This window comes from Aotus nancymaae, unplaced genomic scaffold (assembly GCF_030222135.1).
Source record: "Aotus nancymaae isolate 86718 unplaced genomic scaffold, 86718_ANA_hifiasm-v0.15.2.pri h1tg000011l, whole genome shotgun sequence".
Taxonomy (NCBI): Eukaryota; Metazoa; Chordata; class Mammalia; order Primates; family Aotidae; genus Aotus; species Aotus nancymaae.
Window position 1 is genome coordinate 41,657,641 of NW_026988422.1, and position 18,078 is coordinate 41,675,718.

At 48.1% G+C, this 18,078-nt stretch overlaps 2 protein-coding genes and 1 pseudogene across 2 annotated transcripts; all 3 read left to right on the forward strand.

Annotated features, from left to right (window-relative positions):
* Window positions 1-9,706: 9,706 nt before the first annotated feature.
* On the forward strand, window positions 9,707-10,296 carry LOC110567856 (cystatin-B). The gene has a single exon (XM_064374475.1). It carries the CDS (start codon window positions 9,745-9,747, stop codon window positions 10,039-10,041), a length of 297 nt encoding a protein of 98 aa, XP_064230545.1. The 5' UTR covers window positions 9,707-9,744; the 3' UTR covers window positions 10,042-10,296.
* On the forward strand, window positions 10,126-10,736 carry LOC110567857 (small ubiquitin-related modifier 2-like; annotated as a pseudogene).
* A 3,801-nt stretch (window positions 10,737-14,537) lies between these two features.
* GCHFR (GTP cyclohydrolase I feedback regulator) lies at window positions 14,538-18,004 on the forward strand. Its single transcript, XM_012462483.2, has 3 exons — window positions 14,538-14,648; window positions 16,255-16,349; window positions 17,548-18,004. The coding sequence occupies exons 1-3, from the start codon at window positions 14,613-14,615 to the stop codon at window positions 17,669-17,671; spliced, it is 255 nt and encodes an 84-aa protein (XP_012317906.1). The 5' UTR covers window positions 14,538-14,612; the 3' UTR covers window positions 17,672-18,004.
* The last annotated feature ends 74 nt before the right edge of the window (window positions 18,005-18,078 follow it).

The window sequence follows — 18,078 nt, forward strand, 5'->3', positions numbered from 1 at the left end:
AAAACTTCACCAATACCTCCTACTCAACTTTTAAGATTCAGTTCAATTAGTGCCTTTTGAGATACACTAAAGGATTAACAATCATTGTTTTGGTGGAGAGAAACCATTTTTTTTTGTTTTATCATTATTATTATTATTATTGGTTATTTTTAATGACTCGGTTTCAATGAAATGAATGTTTTTAACATCTCTTTTCAGTATTCTCATTTTTCTGTAATTGCATGTATCATCTCCATAATAAAAAATATTTACTTGGCTGTGCGTGGTGGCACACGTCAGTGATCCCAGCATTTTGGGATGCTGAGGTGGGTAGATCACAATGTCAAGAGATCGAGACCATTCTGGGCAACATGGTGAAAACCCGTCTCTAGTAAAAATACAAAAATTAGCTGGGCATGGTGGCCCATGCCTGTAGTCCTAACTACTCAGGAGACTGAGGCAGGAGAATCACTTGAACCTGGGAGGCAGAGGTTGCAGTGAGCTGACATGGCCCCACTGTATGTACTCCAGCCTGGGCAACGGAGCAAGATGCCCAAGACTCCCTCTCAAATAAATAAATAAATAAATAACTTTAGAGGCCAGGCACAGTGGCTCATGCTTGTAATCCCAGAACTTTGGGAGGCTGAAGTGGGTAGATCAGTTGAAGTCAGGATTTCAAGGCCACCCTGACCAACTTGATGAAACCCATCTCTACTAAAAGTACAAAAATTAGCCGGGCATGGTGGTGTGCACCTGTAATCCCAGCTACTTGGGAGGCTGAGGCAGGAGGACTCCTTGAACCTGGGAGGCAGAGGTTCCAGTGAGCTGAGATCTCACCACTATACTCCAGCCTGGGAGACAGATATATATATATAATTTATATATATTATATATAAAATATATATAATGTATATATAATATACATTATATATATTTAATATATATAATACACATATAATTTATATATATAATTTTTATACACACACACACACACTTTATTGTGGAGGAAATAAAAATTCATTTCCTCTGGAAACCTTCCCAGACCACCACCTTGGTAGAATTAAGCTTTTCACCCTGCTTTTCTCCTGTGGCTCCATTGCCTCCATTATACTCTTTTTTTTTTTTTTCCAGAGACAGTCTTGCTCTGTCACCCAGGCTGGAGTGCACTGGTGCCATCTCAGTTCACTGCAACCTCCAACTCCCGGGTTCAAGCAACTCTTGTGTCTCAGCCTCCCAAATAGCTGGAATTCTGGAATTACAGGCATGCGCCATGACAACTGGCTACTTTTTTTTTTTTTTTGAGACGGAGTTTCACTCTTATTGCCCAGGCTGGAGTTGCAATGGCTCAATCTTGGTTCACCACAACCTCCGCCTCCCGGATTCAAGCAATTCTCTGGCCTCACCCTCCAAGTAGCTGGGATCACAGGCATGCACCACCATGCCCAGCTAATTTTATATTTTTAGTACAGACGGGGTTTCTCCATGTTGGTCGGGCTGGTGTCGAACTCCCGACCTCAGGTGATCCGCCTGCCTTGGCCTCCCAAAGTGCTAGCATTACAGGCGTTAGCCACCGTGCCCAGCCTACTTTTTGTATTTTTAGTAGAGATGGGAGGTCTCCATGTTGGCCAGACTGCTTTTGAACTTCCAACCTCAAGTAATCCGCCCACCTCCATCTTCCAAAGTGTTGGGATTACAGGCATGAGCCACCACACCAGGCCCATTACACTGTGTTCTGTGATTATTTGCTTTCTAGTCTGTCTGCACCAGTGGACTGCCCACTCTTCCAGAGTGGGGTTCATTCCTGATTCATCCCAGGTTTCTTGGGCCCTGGCACAGCTCTAATGCAAAAGCCATCCATAAAAGTGAATGGAGGAAGGAAGAAAAGAAGGCATGACCAGGCCGGGCGCGGTGGCTCAAGCCTGTAATCCCAGCACTTTGGGAGGCTGAGGCGGGTGGATCACGAGGTCAAGAGATCGAGACCATCCTGGTCGACATGGTGAAACCCCGTCTCTACTAATACAAAAAATTAGCTGGGCACGGTGGCGCATGCCTGTAATCCCAGCTACTCAAGAGGCTGAGGCAGGAGAATTGCCTAAACCCAGGAGGCGGAGGTTGCGGTGAGCCGAGATCGCGCCATTGCACTCCAGCCTGGGTATCAAGAGCGAAACTCCGTCTCAAAAAAAAAAAAAAAAAAAAAAAAAGAAGGCATGACCAACATCACGCCCTGCCATTTTAACAGTGTGTTCTTAGCAGTGGCAGAAAGCTCAGTGGCAGAAGAATAATTTCTCTTCTCTGTACCGGGGGAGGCAGCTCTGCTAGATAAACTGATTGTGATGAGAGGCTAGGCCAAATGGGCAGACCAAGCGGGGGAATTCATTTCCCCTGGATATTAAAGATGTTATCTGGCAGGCGTGTATCTGCCAGGGCAATCAGCAATGTGGCGGGTGGTTCTGGACAGAGCTCTTTATTTGTGCTGCATCTGCAGACCAGTTTTGCAAATCTAACAGAGGCCTGGCTGCCTAAGATATGCACTGCCCACCTTCCCACTCCCTCCACAGCCCAGCATGAAAAGAGAGCAGAGCAGACTCCAAACTCTTGTCCTGCCCTCCGCCCAGAACATCTGCCTCATCTACCCAGCTCTTTGAAAAGAGGTGACAAGTCAGATGCCTTGGGATGGTGGCCTTATTCTTGTGTATAATGTTTAAGGTTCTCGATGTCTTAAAAATTTTTTTTAAATATTATTTTTATTACTTAGTGACCACAAAACAACATTAATACATGTGTAAAGATTAAGAATGCATTTATAAGCTCTTGTACCCAGCACCTAGTGTAAGAAAGAGAATATCACATGCCCTGCCTGTACCCCTCCTCATATCTCCTTCCCGCTTCTCTCAGAGGTAACTGATCCCTGAATATTACATTTATATTTATGATTCCCTTACTTTGTAACTTGACCACATTTTTATTCTCCCCCAAAATTTTTAATTTTGCATGTCTGTGAGCTCTATGTAAATAGTATTCTATACATTTTTTCAAGACTTGCTTTTTCACTCAGCATTTTCATTGCCATAGTTTCCATGTGTGACTCTTCCAGAAACTTTTTTTCTTTCTTTTTTTGTTTGAGACAGAGTCTGACTCCTCTCCCAGGCTGGAGTGCAGTGACATGATCTCAGCTCACTGCAACCTCCGCCTTCTAGGCTCAAACGATCCTCCCACCTCAATCTCCTGAGCAGCTGGGACTACAGTCACATTCCGCCATGCTTGGCTAATTTTTAAATTTTTTTGTAGAGAGGGTCTCACTGTATTGCCCAGGCTGGTCCTAAACTCCTGGGCTTAAGCAATCCTCCTGCCTCAGCCTCCTGAAACGCTGGGATTACAGGCATAAGCCACTGTGCCCAGCCCTTTTAGAAATAAATAATTTTTTTTTTTTTTTGAAACAGGGTCTTGCTCTGTCATCCAGGCTGGAGTGCTGTGGCACAGTCACCATTCACTGTAGCTTCAAACTCCTGGGCTCAAGCTATCTTCCTACCTCAGCCTCCCGAGGAGCTGAGACTAGTTGTGTGCCATCATGCACAGCTAATTTTTTAGTAGAGACAAAGTCTCACTATGTTGTCCAAACTGATCTCAAACTCCTGAGCTCAGACGATCCTTTTGCCTTGGCTTTCCAATGCACTGGGATTATGGGCATAAGCCACCATGCTCAGCCAGAAACTTTTTCTTTTTTTGTAGAAACGGGGATCTCACTGTGTTGCCCAGACTGGTCTCAAACTCCTGTGCCAAAGCAGTTTTCCTGCTTTGGCCTCTCAAGTCATTGGGACTTACAGGTGTGAACCACACAACCCTGCTCAAAAACGTTGAGTCTAATTTTTATAGATATAAGGGCTGTTTCCAGGTTTTTACTGCTTACAGTGCTGCTGCGAACGTTCTTGTACCGGTATCCTGATGCCTGTGGGTTCTCCTAAGGTTTATTTAGGAGAGGTCTGGCTGCAGCACAGGGGTATGTATCATTCACACCAACTTGCAAGCCCAACAGTAGTGGGATTGTTGACATCTTCACTAACACTCGATATTTACAGATTTTAACATTTTTATTATTTTTTTTCTAATCTGTGAAGCACCATCTCATTGCAGATTTAAAATGTAGCTTAGTCTGGGCATGGTGGCTCATGCCTATAATCCCAGTACCTTGGGAGGCTAAGGCAGGAGGATTGTTTGAGGTTGAGAGTTGGAGACCAACCTGGGCAACACAGTGAGACTGTCTCTACAAAAAATTTAAAAAAAAAAATTGGGCATGGTGGCATGTGGGAGGCTGAAGTGGGGGATGCCTCAAGTCCAGGAGCTTATGGTTACAGTGAACTTTGATTACACCACTGCACTCCAGCCTGGGTGACAGAGCAAGACCCTGTCTCTATTTAAAAAAAAAAAGAAAAGCCCTGGCGAAGTGGCTCACACCTGTAATCCCAGCACTTTGGGAGGCTGAGGTGAGTGGATCACCTGAGGTCAGGAGTTAGAGACCAGCCTGACCAACATGGTGAAACCCAGTCTCCACCAAAAATGCACAATTAGCCAGGCATGGTGGTTCACACCTGTAATCCCAGCTACTCAGGAGTCTGAGGCAGGAGAATTGCTTGAACCCAGGAGGCAGAGGTGGCAGTGAGCCAACATCATGCCATTGTACTCCAGCCTGGGCAACAAGAGTGAAATTCTGTCTCAAAAAAAAAAGTAATTTAGTCTTCTGCCACTCCTGGTATTGCTTATTACTTGTTTGATGTGGACCTGATACTGTTACCGCAACATGACCTCAATTCCTTTTTTTTCTTCTTTTTATTTATTTATTTATTTATTTTTATTTTTTAAAGATGGGGTTTCAGAGAGATCCAAGATGGCTGACCACTAGCAGCTCGGGATTGTAGCTCCCAGTGAAAGTGCAGAGAACAAGAGGACGCCACATTTTCAGACGAATTTTTGTTGCTCACGGACCAGGAGATTCCCAGCGGAGGAGCCCCATGGGTCGCCAGAGCGACTCTTGTAGCCGGTGCAGCAGTTTTGCTAGCACCTCAGCGCAGCAGTTCTTGGTGCAGAGTGAGCGGGACTGGGTCCTCTTTTGGCCGATTCCTGGGCAGAAAAGCACCATCAATCTTAACACCACTGGCCAGTGCAGTGGATTGCTCAGATTTTGGCGCTGGGAATCAACAAGTTGGACGTCCACTCAGAAACCTAATTTGAAAGTCGGAAATCACAAAGACGACAGGTGGATAAATTTACAATGATGGGAAGAAACCAGGGTAAAAAGGCTGAGAATACCCAAAATCAGAATGCCTCTCCCTCTACAGGGGATCACGGTTCCTCATCAGCAACGGAACAAGCCCTGATGGAGAACGAGTGCGTTCCATTAACAGAAGTAGGCTTCAGAAGGTGGATGATAAGAAACTTCTGTGAATTAAAAGAACTTGTTCTAACCCAATGCAAAGAAACTAAGAACTTTGAAAAAAGGTTTGACAAAATGCTAACGAGAATATACAATTTGGAGAGGAATATAGGTGAATTAATGGAGCTGAAAAACAACATGAGAACTTCGCGAAGTATGCACAAGTTTTAACAGTCGAATTGATCAAGCAGAAGAAAGGATATCAGAGTTCGAAGACCAACTTAATGAAATAAAATGAGAAGTCAAGATTAGAGAAAAAAGGATAAAAAAGAATGAGCAAAGTCTCCAAGAAATATGGGACTATGTGAAAAGACCTAATCTACGTTTGATAGGTGTACCTGAATGTGATGAAGAGAATGAATCCAAGTTGGAAAATACTCTTCAGGATATTATCCAGGAAAACTTCCCCAACCTAGCAAGGCAGGCCAATATTCAAGTCCAGGAAATACAGAGAACACCACAAAGATATTCCTCAAGAAAAGCAACCCCAAGGCACATAATCGTCAGATTCACCAGGGTTGAAATGAAGGAGAAAATGCTAAGGGCAGCCAGAGAGAAAGGTTGGGTTACCCACAAAGGGAAGCCCATCAGACTCACAGCAGATCTCTCAGCAGAAACCCTACAAGCCAGAAAAGAGTGGGGGCCAATATTCAACATCCTTAAAGAAAAGAACTTTCAACCCAGAATTTCATATCCAGCCAAACTGAGCTTCAAAAGCGAAGGAAAAATAAAATATTTTGCAAACAAGCAAGTACTTAGAGATCTCATCATCACCAGGCCTGCTTTGCAGAAGCTTCTGAAAGAAGCACTATACATATAAAGGAGCAACCAGTATCAGCCTTTCCAAAAATATATCCAGCTAGCATCAAATGGCAGTATTAAACTCATATATATTATTAACTGGATAAAAAGCCAAAACCCATTGGTACGCTGTATCCAGACCCATCTCACATGCAACGACACACAAAGACTTAAAACAAAGGGACGGAGGAAGATTTACCAACCAAACAGAGAGCAAACATAAATAAATAAATAAAAAGCAGGAGTTGCAATTCTCACCTCTGACAAAATAGACTTTAAAGCAACAAAGATCAAAAGAGGCAAAGAAGGACATTACATAATGGTAAAAGGATCAATGCAACAAGAAGAGCTAACGATCCTATATATACACGCACCCAATACAGGAGCACCCAGATACATAAGACAAGTTTTTTTTTTTTTTTTTTATATAAAGATGGGGTTTCACCATGTTGATCAGGCTGGTCTTGAACTCCTGACCTCAGGTGATTCGCCCGCCTTGGCCTCCAAAGTGCTTGGATTACAGGCGTGAGCCACCACGCCCGGTCAACAAGTTCTTAATGACTTATAAAGAGACTTAGCCTCCCACACAATAATAGTTGGAGACTGTAACATCACATTGTCAATATTAGACTGATAACAAGATAGAAAATTAACAAGGACATCCAGGACTTGAACTCAGACCTGGAACAAATAAACTTAATAAACATTTATAGAACTCTCCACTTCAAATACACAAAACATACATTCTTATCAGTACCATATCACACCTATTCCAAAAGTGACTACATAATTGCAAGTAAATCACTCCTCAATAATTGCATAGCATTTCATAGGTTTAAATGAAATATTGGTTGGCTGCTTGTTTATTTTCTTCCCTTATTCCTTCCTGTCTCCATTGTTAAGCACAATTATTGGCATAAAAGAGGTTTTCAATTCCCATTTTTAGACTGCATTCTAGCCTGGGCAATAAAGCAATACTCCCGTTCTCTCTCCCTCTTTCTCTTCCTCTTCTTCATTCTTTTTTTTCCTTTTCTTTCTCTCTTTCTTTCTTTTTTCTTAAAAAAAAATAAAAATAAAAATAAAGAAAAAAAGGAATACATAACAGAGATTCAAAGTGACTAAATAAATTGGTTTCCACAAGCAGTGATTCATCTTTTGTCTTTCCTTACCATCAGACTAAGAGCTTCTTTTTGTCAGCCTATAGGAGAAATATTTGGTAAAGTAACAATCCTGTTTCTATTCCTGCAGTAAGAGCTCTATTACCTTCTGTAGGAGTTGCCCTTTAAAGTATTTCAATACGATAATTAAATCTACATTTGGTTGTTCATTTACCTAAAAAAAAAAAAGACGGGTTTCACCATGTTGGTCAGGCTGGTCTTGAACTCCTGACCTCAGGTGATCCACCCGCCTTGCCCTCCAAAGTGCTTGGATTACAGGCGTGAGCCACCACGCCTGGCCTTTTTTTTTTCTTCTTGAGATGTAGTCTCGCTCTGTCACCCAGGCTGGAGTGCAGTGGTGTGATCTGTCACTGTAACCTCCGCCTCCTGGGTTCAAGTGATTCTGTTAGCCTCCCAAGTAGCTAGGACTACAGGCACACATAACCATGCCTGGCTAATTTTTCTATTTTTATTTTATTTTATTTCAGATGGAGTATTGCTCTGTCACCTCGGCTGGAGTGCAGTAGCGAGATCTTGGCTCACTGCAATCTCCGCCTCCCAGGTTCAAGTGATTCTCGTTCCTTAGCCTCTCAAGTAGGTGAGATTACATGTGTCCACCACCACGGGCTAATTTTTTTTTTTTTTTTGACAGAGTCTCACTGTGTCAACAGGTGCCCGGCTGGAGTGCAGTGGCACAGTCTTGGCTCACTGCAACCTCCGCCTCCCGCGTTCAAGCAATTCACCTGCCTCAGCCTCCCAAGTAGCTGGGACTACAGGTGTGTGCTACCACGCCCAGGTAATTTTTTTGTATTTTTAGTAGAGACAGGGTTTCACTATGTTGGCCAGGATGGTCTCAATCTCTTGACCTCGTGATCCGCCCGTCTCGGCCTCCCAAAGTGCTGGGATTACAGGTGTGAGCCACCGCGCCCAACCTTTTTTTTTTTTTTTTTTTTTTGAGAAGGAGTTTCACTCTTGCACTCCCAGGCTAGAGTGCAATGATACAATCTTGGCTCACCACAACCTCTGCCTACCAGGTTCAAGTGATTCTCCTGCCTTAGCCTCCCAAGTAGCTACAGGCATACACCACCACGCTCAGATGATTTTTGTATTTTTAGTAGAGACAGAGTTTCTCCATGTTAGTCAGGCTGGTCTGGAACTTGTGACCTCAAGTGATCCACCTGCCTTGGCCTCTCGAAGTGCTCGAATTACAGGCGTGAGCCACTGTGCCCACCCAAATTTTGTATTTTTAGTAGAGATGGGGCTTCACCATGTTTCCCAGGTGATCTCTTACCTCTCAACCTCAGGTGATCTGCATACCTTGGCCTCCCAAAGTGCTGGGATTACAGGTGTGGGCCACTGCTCTGGCCCTCAGTTTTTTTTTTTTTTTTTTTTGAAACAGAGTCTCACTCTGTCACTCAGGCTGGAGTGCAGTGGCATGATCTCGGCTCACTGCAACCTCCACCTTCCAGGTTCAAATGATTCTTCTGCCTCAGCCTCCCAAGTAGCTGGGTTTACAGGCACCCGTCACTACGCCTGGCTAAATTTTTGTATTTTTAGTAGAGACGGCGTTTTACCATGTTGGCCAGGCTGGTCTCAAACTCCTGGACCTCATGATTTACCCGCCTCAGCCTCCCAAAGTGCTGGGATTACAGGTGTGAGCCACTGTGCCCGGCAGCTGGCCCTCAGTTCTTTCAGGAAGTCCCAAAACCTGCAAAATTAACCATCCTCCCAGCTGTGCTTGCTTACAGAAACAAAGGCCAGGTGCCAATAACCAGGAACCAACCACAAGTGAATTGAACTCAGCACTGCTGCCTTGACCTGAATTCTTGCTTCACTGCTATACTAAAATCTCCACCCAGTGGGGAGAAATGTACCTTGCTAATCACAGAAAGTGCCATGTGCAAAAAGAATCTACACATTCCAGCTGCTCCTGGAAGAACCCACCTTTTTCCAGGAATCCCTATGCCAGTCTTCACCTACCTGCCCAAAAAGTCTTTAAGACCCCCCTTTATCTGATGTTCAGGGAGCAGATGCTTTGAGTAGAAGCTCCCCTTCTCCATTCCTTAACCAATGAACGTTTCTGCTCTGCTTCACTGAACCTGGTTTCATTCTATTGGCAAGAACTGCACTGGGCGGGTCAAGCGAGCCTCCCTTACAGAGACTCTGGTGTTTGCCATGACCAAGGAAGCTCAAGGAAGAAGTTAAGGCCAGGCGTGGTGGCTCACGCCTGTAATCCCAGCACTTTGGGAGGCCGAGGCGGGTGGATCACGAGGTCAAGAGATCGAGACCATCCTGGTCAACATGGTGAAACCTCGTCTCTACTAAAAATACAAAAAAATTGGCCCAGTCCCCTCGCCGAGTCCCACCGTCGTCGCCACCATGATGTGCGGGGCGCCCTCCGCCGCGCAGCCGGCCACCGCCGAGACCCAGAACATCGCCGACCAGGTGAGATCCCAGCTTGAAGAAAAAGAAAACAAGAAGTTCCCCGTGTTTAAGGCTGTGTCCTTCAGGAGCCAGGTGGTTGCGGGGACGAACTACTTCATCAAGGTGCATGTCGGTGACGACGAATTTGTCCACTTGCGAGTATTCCAAAGTCTCCCTCACGAAAACAAGCCCTTGACCTTGTCTGACTACCAGACCAACAAAGCCAAGCACGATGAGCTGTCCTATTTCTGACCCTGACTTTGGACAGGGTCCTTCCACCCGAAGGCTGGTAATTGTGATTCTGCGTTGGCCGGAGCGTGCACTTGGGATCATAAAATGAGCGTCTCCCGGCTGCGCCCCTTGGGTGGACGGGGCTGGGTGCAGCAGCTGCTCCTGCAATTTCTGTTCCTAAATTTCATTGTGTTGATTTTTTTCCCCCCTTCCAATCAGGGATCTTAATTACTTTCAAACTATTTTCAAAAAATATATATTTTAAAAATCCTTGCAAAAAAAAAAAAAAATTAGCTGGGCATGGTGGCGTGTGCCTGTAATCCCAGCTACTCAGGAGGCTGAGGCAGGAGAATTGCCTGAACCCAGGAGGTGGAGGTTGCGGTGAGCCGAGATCGCACCATTGCACTCCAGCCTGGGTAACAAGAGCGAAACTCCGTCTCAGAAAAAAAAAAAAAAAGGAATAAGTTAAGACTGAGAACAACGATCATATTAATTTGAAGGTGGTATGACAGGATAGTTATGTGGCTCAGTTTAAAAGGCATATGCCACTTAGTAAACTGATGAGAGCCTATTGTAAATAACAGGGTTTGTCAATGGGGCAGATCAGATTCGGATTTGTCAGGCAGCCAATCTATGAAACAGACATACCTGTACAGTTGGTAATGGAGGATGAATACACACTTGACAGGTTCCTGCAGGAGACCGGTGTCTACTAAAAAAGGAACCTGCTACCTTACTCCAGACCTCTGTTCTTACAGACCAAGATTACATCCTCAACTAGAAAACTGCAATTTGGTTCCACAACATCCTGACCAATACAATATAGTTCTATCTCATTTTCACGTTCCCCTTTTCTGTTGTACATACGGTAATTGGCATGTGTGCACAAGCATATTGCATTTGTGTTGTTTTTTGTAAAATGGCCAATGGCATGTTCTGATTGACATCAAGTGGAGATGGGATTGAGGAAAATACTAGTTCTGTGAAAATACTCGCTTTCTCCATTCGTGGCATGTTCATTCAGCTCTTATGTTTTTTTCATATATTTATTTGAGATGGAGTCTTGCTCTGTTGCCAGCCTGGAGTGCAGTGGTGCAATCTTGGCCCACTGCAGCCTCCACCTGCCAGGTTCAAGTGGGACTACAGCCATGTGCTACCACATCCGGTTATTTATTTATTTATTTTTTGAGACAGAGTCTTAGTCACCCACACTGGAGTGCAGTGGTACAATCTCGGCTCACTGCAATCTCTGCCTCCCAGGTTCAAGAGATTATCCTGCCTCAGCCTCTGGAGTAGCTGGGACTACAGGTGCACACCACCATGCTGGATAATTTTTGTATTTTTAGTAGAGACAGGGTTTCACTAGCCTATTGGCCAGGCTGGTCTTGAACTCTTAACCTCAAGTGATCTGCCTTCCTTCGTCTCCCAAAGTGCTGGGATTATAGCACTGAGCTGGGCGTGAGCCACCACACTGTTATCTCTGTATTCCAGTAAGTTATATTTTGTTCTGCTTTAACTAAAAAATGACAACATAAAACTCTTTGCAGCCGGGTGCAGTGGCTCACGCCTGTAATCCCAGCACATTGGGAGGCCGAGGCGGGTGGATCACGAGATCACAAGATCGAGACCATCCTGGTCAACATGGTGAAACCCCGTCTCTACTAAAAATACAAAAAATTAGCTGGGCATGGTGGCGCGTGCCTGTAATCCCAGCTACTCAGGAGGCTGAGGCAGGAGAATTGCCTGAACCCAGGAGGCGGAGGTTGCGGTGAGCCGAGATCACGCCATTGCACTCCAGCCTGGGTAACAAGAGCAAAACTCTGTCTCAAAAAAAAAAAAAAAAAAAAAAAAACCTCTTTGCACACTTTGTTCAACTGAAGAATTTTAATGTTTACATGGAGGGTAATCTGTCTTTAAGTAAAGATAAATTACTCACACAGAAACCTAGTGAATCATGGCTCACTGCAGCCTCGACCTTCTGGGCTCAAGAGATCCGCCTGCCTTGGCCTCTTAAAGTGCTGAGATTACAGGCGTGAGCCACTGTGTCTACAAAGTCTTGTGGTTTAAGTAAATTTGGTTAAAATGAAAGCAAGTGCCTGGAGTGGTGGCTCATGCCTGTAATCCCAGCACTTTGGAGGCTGAGGTGGGCAGATCACAAGGTCAGGAGATCGAGACCATCCTGGCCAACATGGTGAAACCCCGTCTCTACTAAAAACACAAAAATTAGCTGGGCATAGTGGTGTGCTTATAATCCCAGATAATCAGGAGGCTGAGGCAGGAGAATCGTTTGAACATGGGAGGCAGACGTTGCAGTGAGCCAAGATCTTGCCACTGCACTCCAGCCTGGTGACAGAGTAAGACTCTATCTCAAAAAAAAAAATGAAGAAAGAAAAGTGAAATTTAGTTTAATTTGCATTTCCTGGATTTCTAATGATATACTGGGCATCATGTTATACGATTATTGGTCATTTCTTTTTTCTTTTCTTTTTTTTTTTTTTGAGACAGAATCTGGTTCTGCCGCCAGGCACCAGGCTGGAGTGCAGTGGCATGATCACGTCTCACTGCAACCTCCGCCTCCCAGGTTCAAGCAATTCTCCTGCCTCAGCCTCCCGAGTAGCTGGGACTACAGGGGCATGCCACTACACCCAGCTAATTTTTGTATTTTTGAGTAGGGACGGGGTTTCACCATGTTGGCCAGGATGGTTTCGATCTCTTGACCTTGTGATCTGCCCGCCTCGGTCTCCCAACCGCTCCTGGCCTGCTTTTTTTTTTTTGACTCGGTTCCAATGAATTATTCGTCATTTCTATTTCCTCTTTTGTGAAGGGCCTATTCAAGTCAGTTACCCCTGTTTTTTCTATTGTTCATTTTTTTTCTCACTGAGTTGTAGGTGTTCCTGGACATTAATCTTTTGTCACTTTTTTTTTTTAACTGAGCACAAATTTTCCTGAATCTTTTGTCAGTTTTAACACATCCTTTTTTTGTTGTTTTTGTTTTTTTTGTTGTTGTTGTTGCTTGTTTTTTTGAGATAGAGTCTTGCTCTTGTTGCTCAGGCTGGAGTGCAATGGCACGATCTCAGCTCACTGCAACCTCCACCTCCTGGGTTCAAGCAGTTCTCCTGCCTCAGCCTCCCGAGTTGCTGGGATTACAGGTGCCCGCCACCACACCCAGCTAATTTTTGTAATTTTAGTAGAGACGAGTTTTAGCCATGTTGGCCAGGCTGGTCTCGAACTCATGACCTCGTGATCCACCAGTTTCAGCCTCCCAAAGTGCTGGGATTACAGGCGTGAGCCACTGGGCCCAGCAACACATCCTTTGTTAAGCATGAATGTGTTTTATCTCTCTGGCTAACTTGTTAGTCCAGTGGGTAAGAGTGCAGAGGTAGGAACTACAGAATAATAAATTAGACTAGTTAAGGGACCTTTAGGGTTACAACTTCCTACTTCCCTTATAGTTCTCTCCACGTCTTCAAAGTGTTCCAAGGGCAGCATCCCCTATAAATGCCTCCCTTTCCGTTAAAAAGTGAAGATTTTTATCATCCCAGGGGAGGGAAGGCTACAGCTACACACAGGCTGCTTTTGTTTTGCTTTGTTTTCTAGAGAACCAATCACAACAAGGCAGATAAAGAATGATGAGTTGTCAGATTTCGATACCTGCGAATGAGGGCGTGGACGCGGGGTTGGAAACTCGCAGCCCGCTCATTGGTGACTGGTGCCGGGGAAGTTGTTTCATTTGCTTCAGGTGTTGCCCAGTGACCTCCTGCGCGTGCGCGGCGTCTGTCCAGGTGCGCGGGGAGCTCCGGGGAGGGAGGGCCAGGTTCCATCCATTCCGTCACTCCAGACCTGGCACCCAGCCAAGGACGAAGTTCCTTGATAGATTTTCCTGTCGGTCTACAGAAGTGCAAGGATCCGCCGCTGTACTGGAATCAGAGTCTGGGAGGCGGGAATGCGCAGTGCGCCCGGTAGTATTTTAGTTGTAGCCTTCAGGGCGAGCCCCGAGCCTCCTGCCCCGGCCTCCTCAGCGCTTAAGGAATCTCTGCATTGCGTGTCTTGGCGAGGGGAAGTGGGGCCCCGCTGAAGGTGTTGAGGCGTCTCTGGGAGGGGTGGGCTGGGGCCTGGGAGGCCTCCGCGAGGACGCCGTTTGCTCTGGGCTCTGCCTGGCAGGGACTTTGGAACCTGACCTGCAGTGTTGCAAGAAGGGGGCGCAGGGGCAACACGCGCGCTGGGCGCAGCCAGTCGACTCTGCTGGGCCACCTTCGCCTCCAGGCCGTGGGACCGCCCCCTCCTCCCCACACCCTACCTTCCCGCGACTGGACCACTCGGCGGAAGCCTCAGGTGGGCCCCGGGGTCCAAGTTCGCCGCGGGGAGGGCGGGGGCGGGCCCCGAACTGCAGACTGCAGGGCGCGTCACGGCAGCCGCTCCTGATTGGCGGCCACGGCGGTCACGGGCCAGGCGCCCGGGGATTGACGCCGCCTGTGGCGAGAGCCAGAGTAACGGGACTTCCAGCGGCGCGTCGCAGTCCCGACGCGAGAAGGGCTGGAGTCGGTGCCCAGCCCACAGCCACCGGGTGGGAGCCCGGCCAGGACGCGCGCACCATGCCTTACCTCCTCATCAGCACCCAGATCCGCATGGTGAGTACTAGCCGTTCGGCGACTTAGAGCCGGGACCAGGCCCTGGGGGTCTGCGACCGCGCCTTCACGCCTCCCTCCTGGGCTGTGCCCACCGGGGGCTGGACCGCGAACCCGCCCGGCCACGCCCCCTCGGCCCGGGAGAGGGAGGGGAAGCGGGCTCAGCCCGGCTCCCGGGACTCAGCGAGCTCTGGTCCGCCCGGAGCCTCTATGGCCACGAAGGGGACCCGGTACATGCGTCCCGGCGAGAGGGCGACCTGCGGGCGCTTCTGGCTCCTGTCCTACCTGTCGGCGGGAGGGACCCAGGGAGCCCTGGCCTCACTTGCAGCACCCAGTGCCCTGCACGGAGCTGCTACGTATGGGGAAAAAAAGTGGAATAACCTGAGGGAAACAGGTCTGGAAAAGATAAGGACGTGCCAAGGCGCTAAAACCCCTGTGCCAAGTCCTTGACCCATACACAGCCACTAGCTGCACCCTTAGGCATGGCCAGGAAGGGCTGTCCCTGAAGCTTTAGGGAAGGAAGAAAAGAAAACTCCCTGCTTGGGAAGAAAGGAAGGCAGGTGAGAAGGGGTGGTGCAGTTAGAGGTGGGAACACCGTGAGTCAGAAGTCATGTTCCTTTCTGTGGGTGCAGTTTCCTTATCTGTAAAAAGGTTCTGATTGCCCCCCAGGAGTCCTCTTTTAACTTCAAAAGACATGACTGTGCCCCCAAGATGGGCAGCAAGGTGCTCCTCTGCCCCTGCCCACTGTCCAGTGCCGGGGTGAGCCAGCAGAGGGCACACAGCCCCCCTGGTGGGTTCACCAGCAACGGGAGTGCTCTAGCAGAGCCCTGGGCAGTGGTTTGTGAAGCAGTCATCTGTGCAGTTGTGAAAATGTGGATTCCTGGGTCCCTTTTCAGACCTCCCAAAATGCTATGTATGGGGCTTGGGAATCCATACTTGGAAATGTCCCCCGCCAAGTGATTCTTATTTTTTAAAAGACATGGCTTTATTGATATATAATGTGTATACCATAAATTCATTGATTTAAAGTGTACAGCTCAGTGTTGTTTTTTAGAGTACTCAGAGTTGTGCAACCATCACCATGAGTTTTAGAACATTTCTAATACCCCAAAAGGAAAGCCTGTACCCCCTCAGAGACACTCGTGATTTTCTCCAAGTCCCTTAGCTCTAGACAACCACGAATCCCCTTTCTGTGGTAATGTGATCTGTGTCTGGCTTCTTTCATTTACATGATGTTTATTTGTTCTGTTTTGTTTTGAAACAGACCCAGGCTGGAGTGCAGTGGCACTATCATGGCTCACTGCAACCTCAGCCTCCTGGGCTCAAGCGATCCTCCCACCTCAGCCTCCTGAGTAGCTGGGACTATAGGCTCGAGCCACTTTGCCCGGCTAAAGCTGAGCTTTAAGGGTCTAGGGAGGCCCCTACGTTGCTCCTCCTGATCACTGATGGGCTCCACCCCTTCACAATTTATGCCTGGCCCCTACAAATCCTCACTACTCTCTCCAGCCTTTATGTGAGGCTCTCAGGGCTAGCAGGCAGAGGAGGGAGAGGCAAGACCTTCCACCTCCTCCTGGCAGCCAGCCAAGCAACCTTGTGGCTTACCTTGCAGGAGGTGGGCCCCACGATGGTGGGTGATGAACAGTCGGATCCAGAGCTGATGCAGCATCTGGGGGCTTCAAAGAGAAGTGTCCTAGGAAACAACTTGTAAGTAGCAGCCTCCCTCAGTATCCTCTCCCTGCCAGCCCCTAGACCTCCTCCCTTTATGAAACCTCCAAGCCCAGGGACAGGCCCCAGCATCAGAGCCCCTCTGTCTGCATTCTGGAGCTCTGTCCTCCGGAGGAGCTGGTCTATCTATAGCATCTCCAACACCCTCCTCTCCCCCATGAGGCTTGCTCTGAAAGCTTTCCACATCCTTACTGGAACTGCAGAAACAGTCTGTTCCCTGGGTCTAGGACTCCACTAGTGGACTGTTCCTTGCCCTGCCCTCTCCTCTCTAAGCTGGACCCCATCAAGCACAGACAGGCACAGAGAGAAAGGATTTTGTCATGAGGATCTGGCTGAGTCACAAAGCTAAGCCCTAGAAATGGGGAGCAGGGAGCCTGGGTCCTGTCTCCAAGGTGGCTGCTGCCTGGGGACTCAGCTACTTCCCTTGGCATCCTTTGTAATGTCTCCATGTCTAAACTGTGACCACTGCTTCCATTTGTCCTCTCACCCCTGGATGCAGGGAGAACCCAGGCTACACTTCTCCGGGAAGAGTTGCCAGAGTGAGTCCCAGTTCAAAGTGGGGAAAGAGAAGGCGGGCTTATCCCAGCCCCTGGATCAATGCTCAGGGGCAGAAGGCAGCCCCCTCCCTTTGCCATGAGGCACTTGCCTCTCCATGCCCAGCTTGGGGCTTGAGTCCTCTGTCTGCTTCATGGTCCTTCAGCATCAATTAAACCTGAAAGAAGGACTACCACCAGCATTCTCCACGCTAGGGAGTGGCACACAGAGCCAGAAGCAGCTGGGGCTCAGGCTCATTACTCCAGAACTACAGGACATCAGGGTAGTGAGGGGCCTGGAGGCCTGTGTGGGGAGCAAGCCCAGAAGGGCAGGCAGCATTCTGGACCCGCTGAGTGTGCAGGGCTGTGGTCAAGCTAACACGTGTCTACCATCTGGGACACTGGGGAACCTGCTTAACCCCTCTGTTTTCTCACATACCAATGGCCACAACAGTGGCACCTTCACTAGCTTGTGAAGTACCTAGCAGCAGAGGAGGCCGGGCTGTGCACTTGCCCTGGCATCCAGCAAGCAGCCAGCTAGCGAGTCGCTGCCAGAGCAGCCAGGCCACCTGCAGCTGACACTAGCTTTGTACCAGGAGCTTTGCCGTGTGCCCCCCTCACCCTGCCCACCTGTCTCTTTGCAGTTATGAATACTATGTCAATGACCCTCCCCGCATAGTCCTGGACAAGCTGGAACGCAGGGGCTTCCGTGTGCTGAGCATGACGGGGGTGGGCCAGACGCTGGTGTGGTGCCTGCACAAGGAGTGACCTTCTCATGCCGATCTGCAGCCGGGGCACCCCTGTGGAGGGGCTGCTGTGGGCCCAGACCTCCAAGCTCCGGCCTCACCGACTGCCTTGCCCCTGTCTTGCCAAATCATCACTGCCATCTGCCCAGCCTCAAGGGGCGGTGAATGGCCTTCTATGAAACCCTGCCTCAAACAGTGGGAGAGGGCAGGGCCTGTTGCCCTGGTGCTCCCAGCTGCCCTGCTGCTTCGGGTCTGAGTGGAGGGCTCTGGGTAGGCCATGTCCTCAGGCAGTTTCCCCGGCCGGAGCTGGGCACCCCAAGCCAATAAAGGGCTGTGATGAGTGTTTGCACCTGTGCTCTGCTTGTACACAGACTCTCGGACTCTTACCGTGTGGAGTGTTTCCCTGGGGATCTGCCCACTTCCTGGGAG

Bases quoted from the DNA above. Each gene is read 5' to 3' on its own strand.
- LOC110567856 (XM_064374475.1), top strand. From the start codon at position 9,745: ATGATGTGCGGGGCGCCCTCCGCCGCGCAGCCGGCCACCGCCGAGACC.
- GCHFR (XM_012462483.2), top strand. From the start codon at position 14,613: ATGCCTTACCTCCTCATCAGCACCCAGATCCGCATG. The intron at 14,649-16,254 runs GTGAGTACTAGC...CTTACCTTGCAG, and splicing joins TCAGCACCCAGATCCGCATG to GAGGTGGGCCCCACGATGGT. The intron at 16,350-17,547 runs GTAAGTAGCAGC...GTCTCTTTGCAG, and splicing joins AGTGTCCTAGGAAACAACTT to TTATGAATACTATGTCAATG.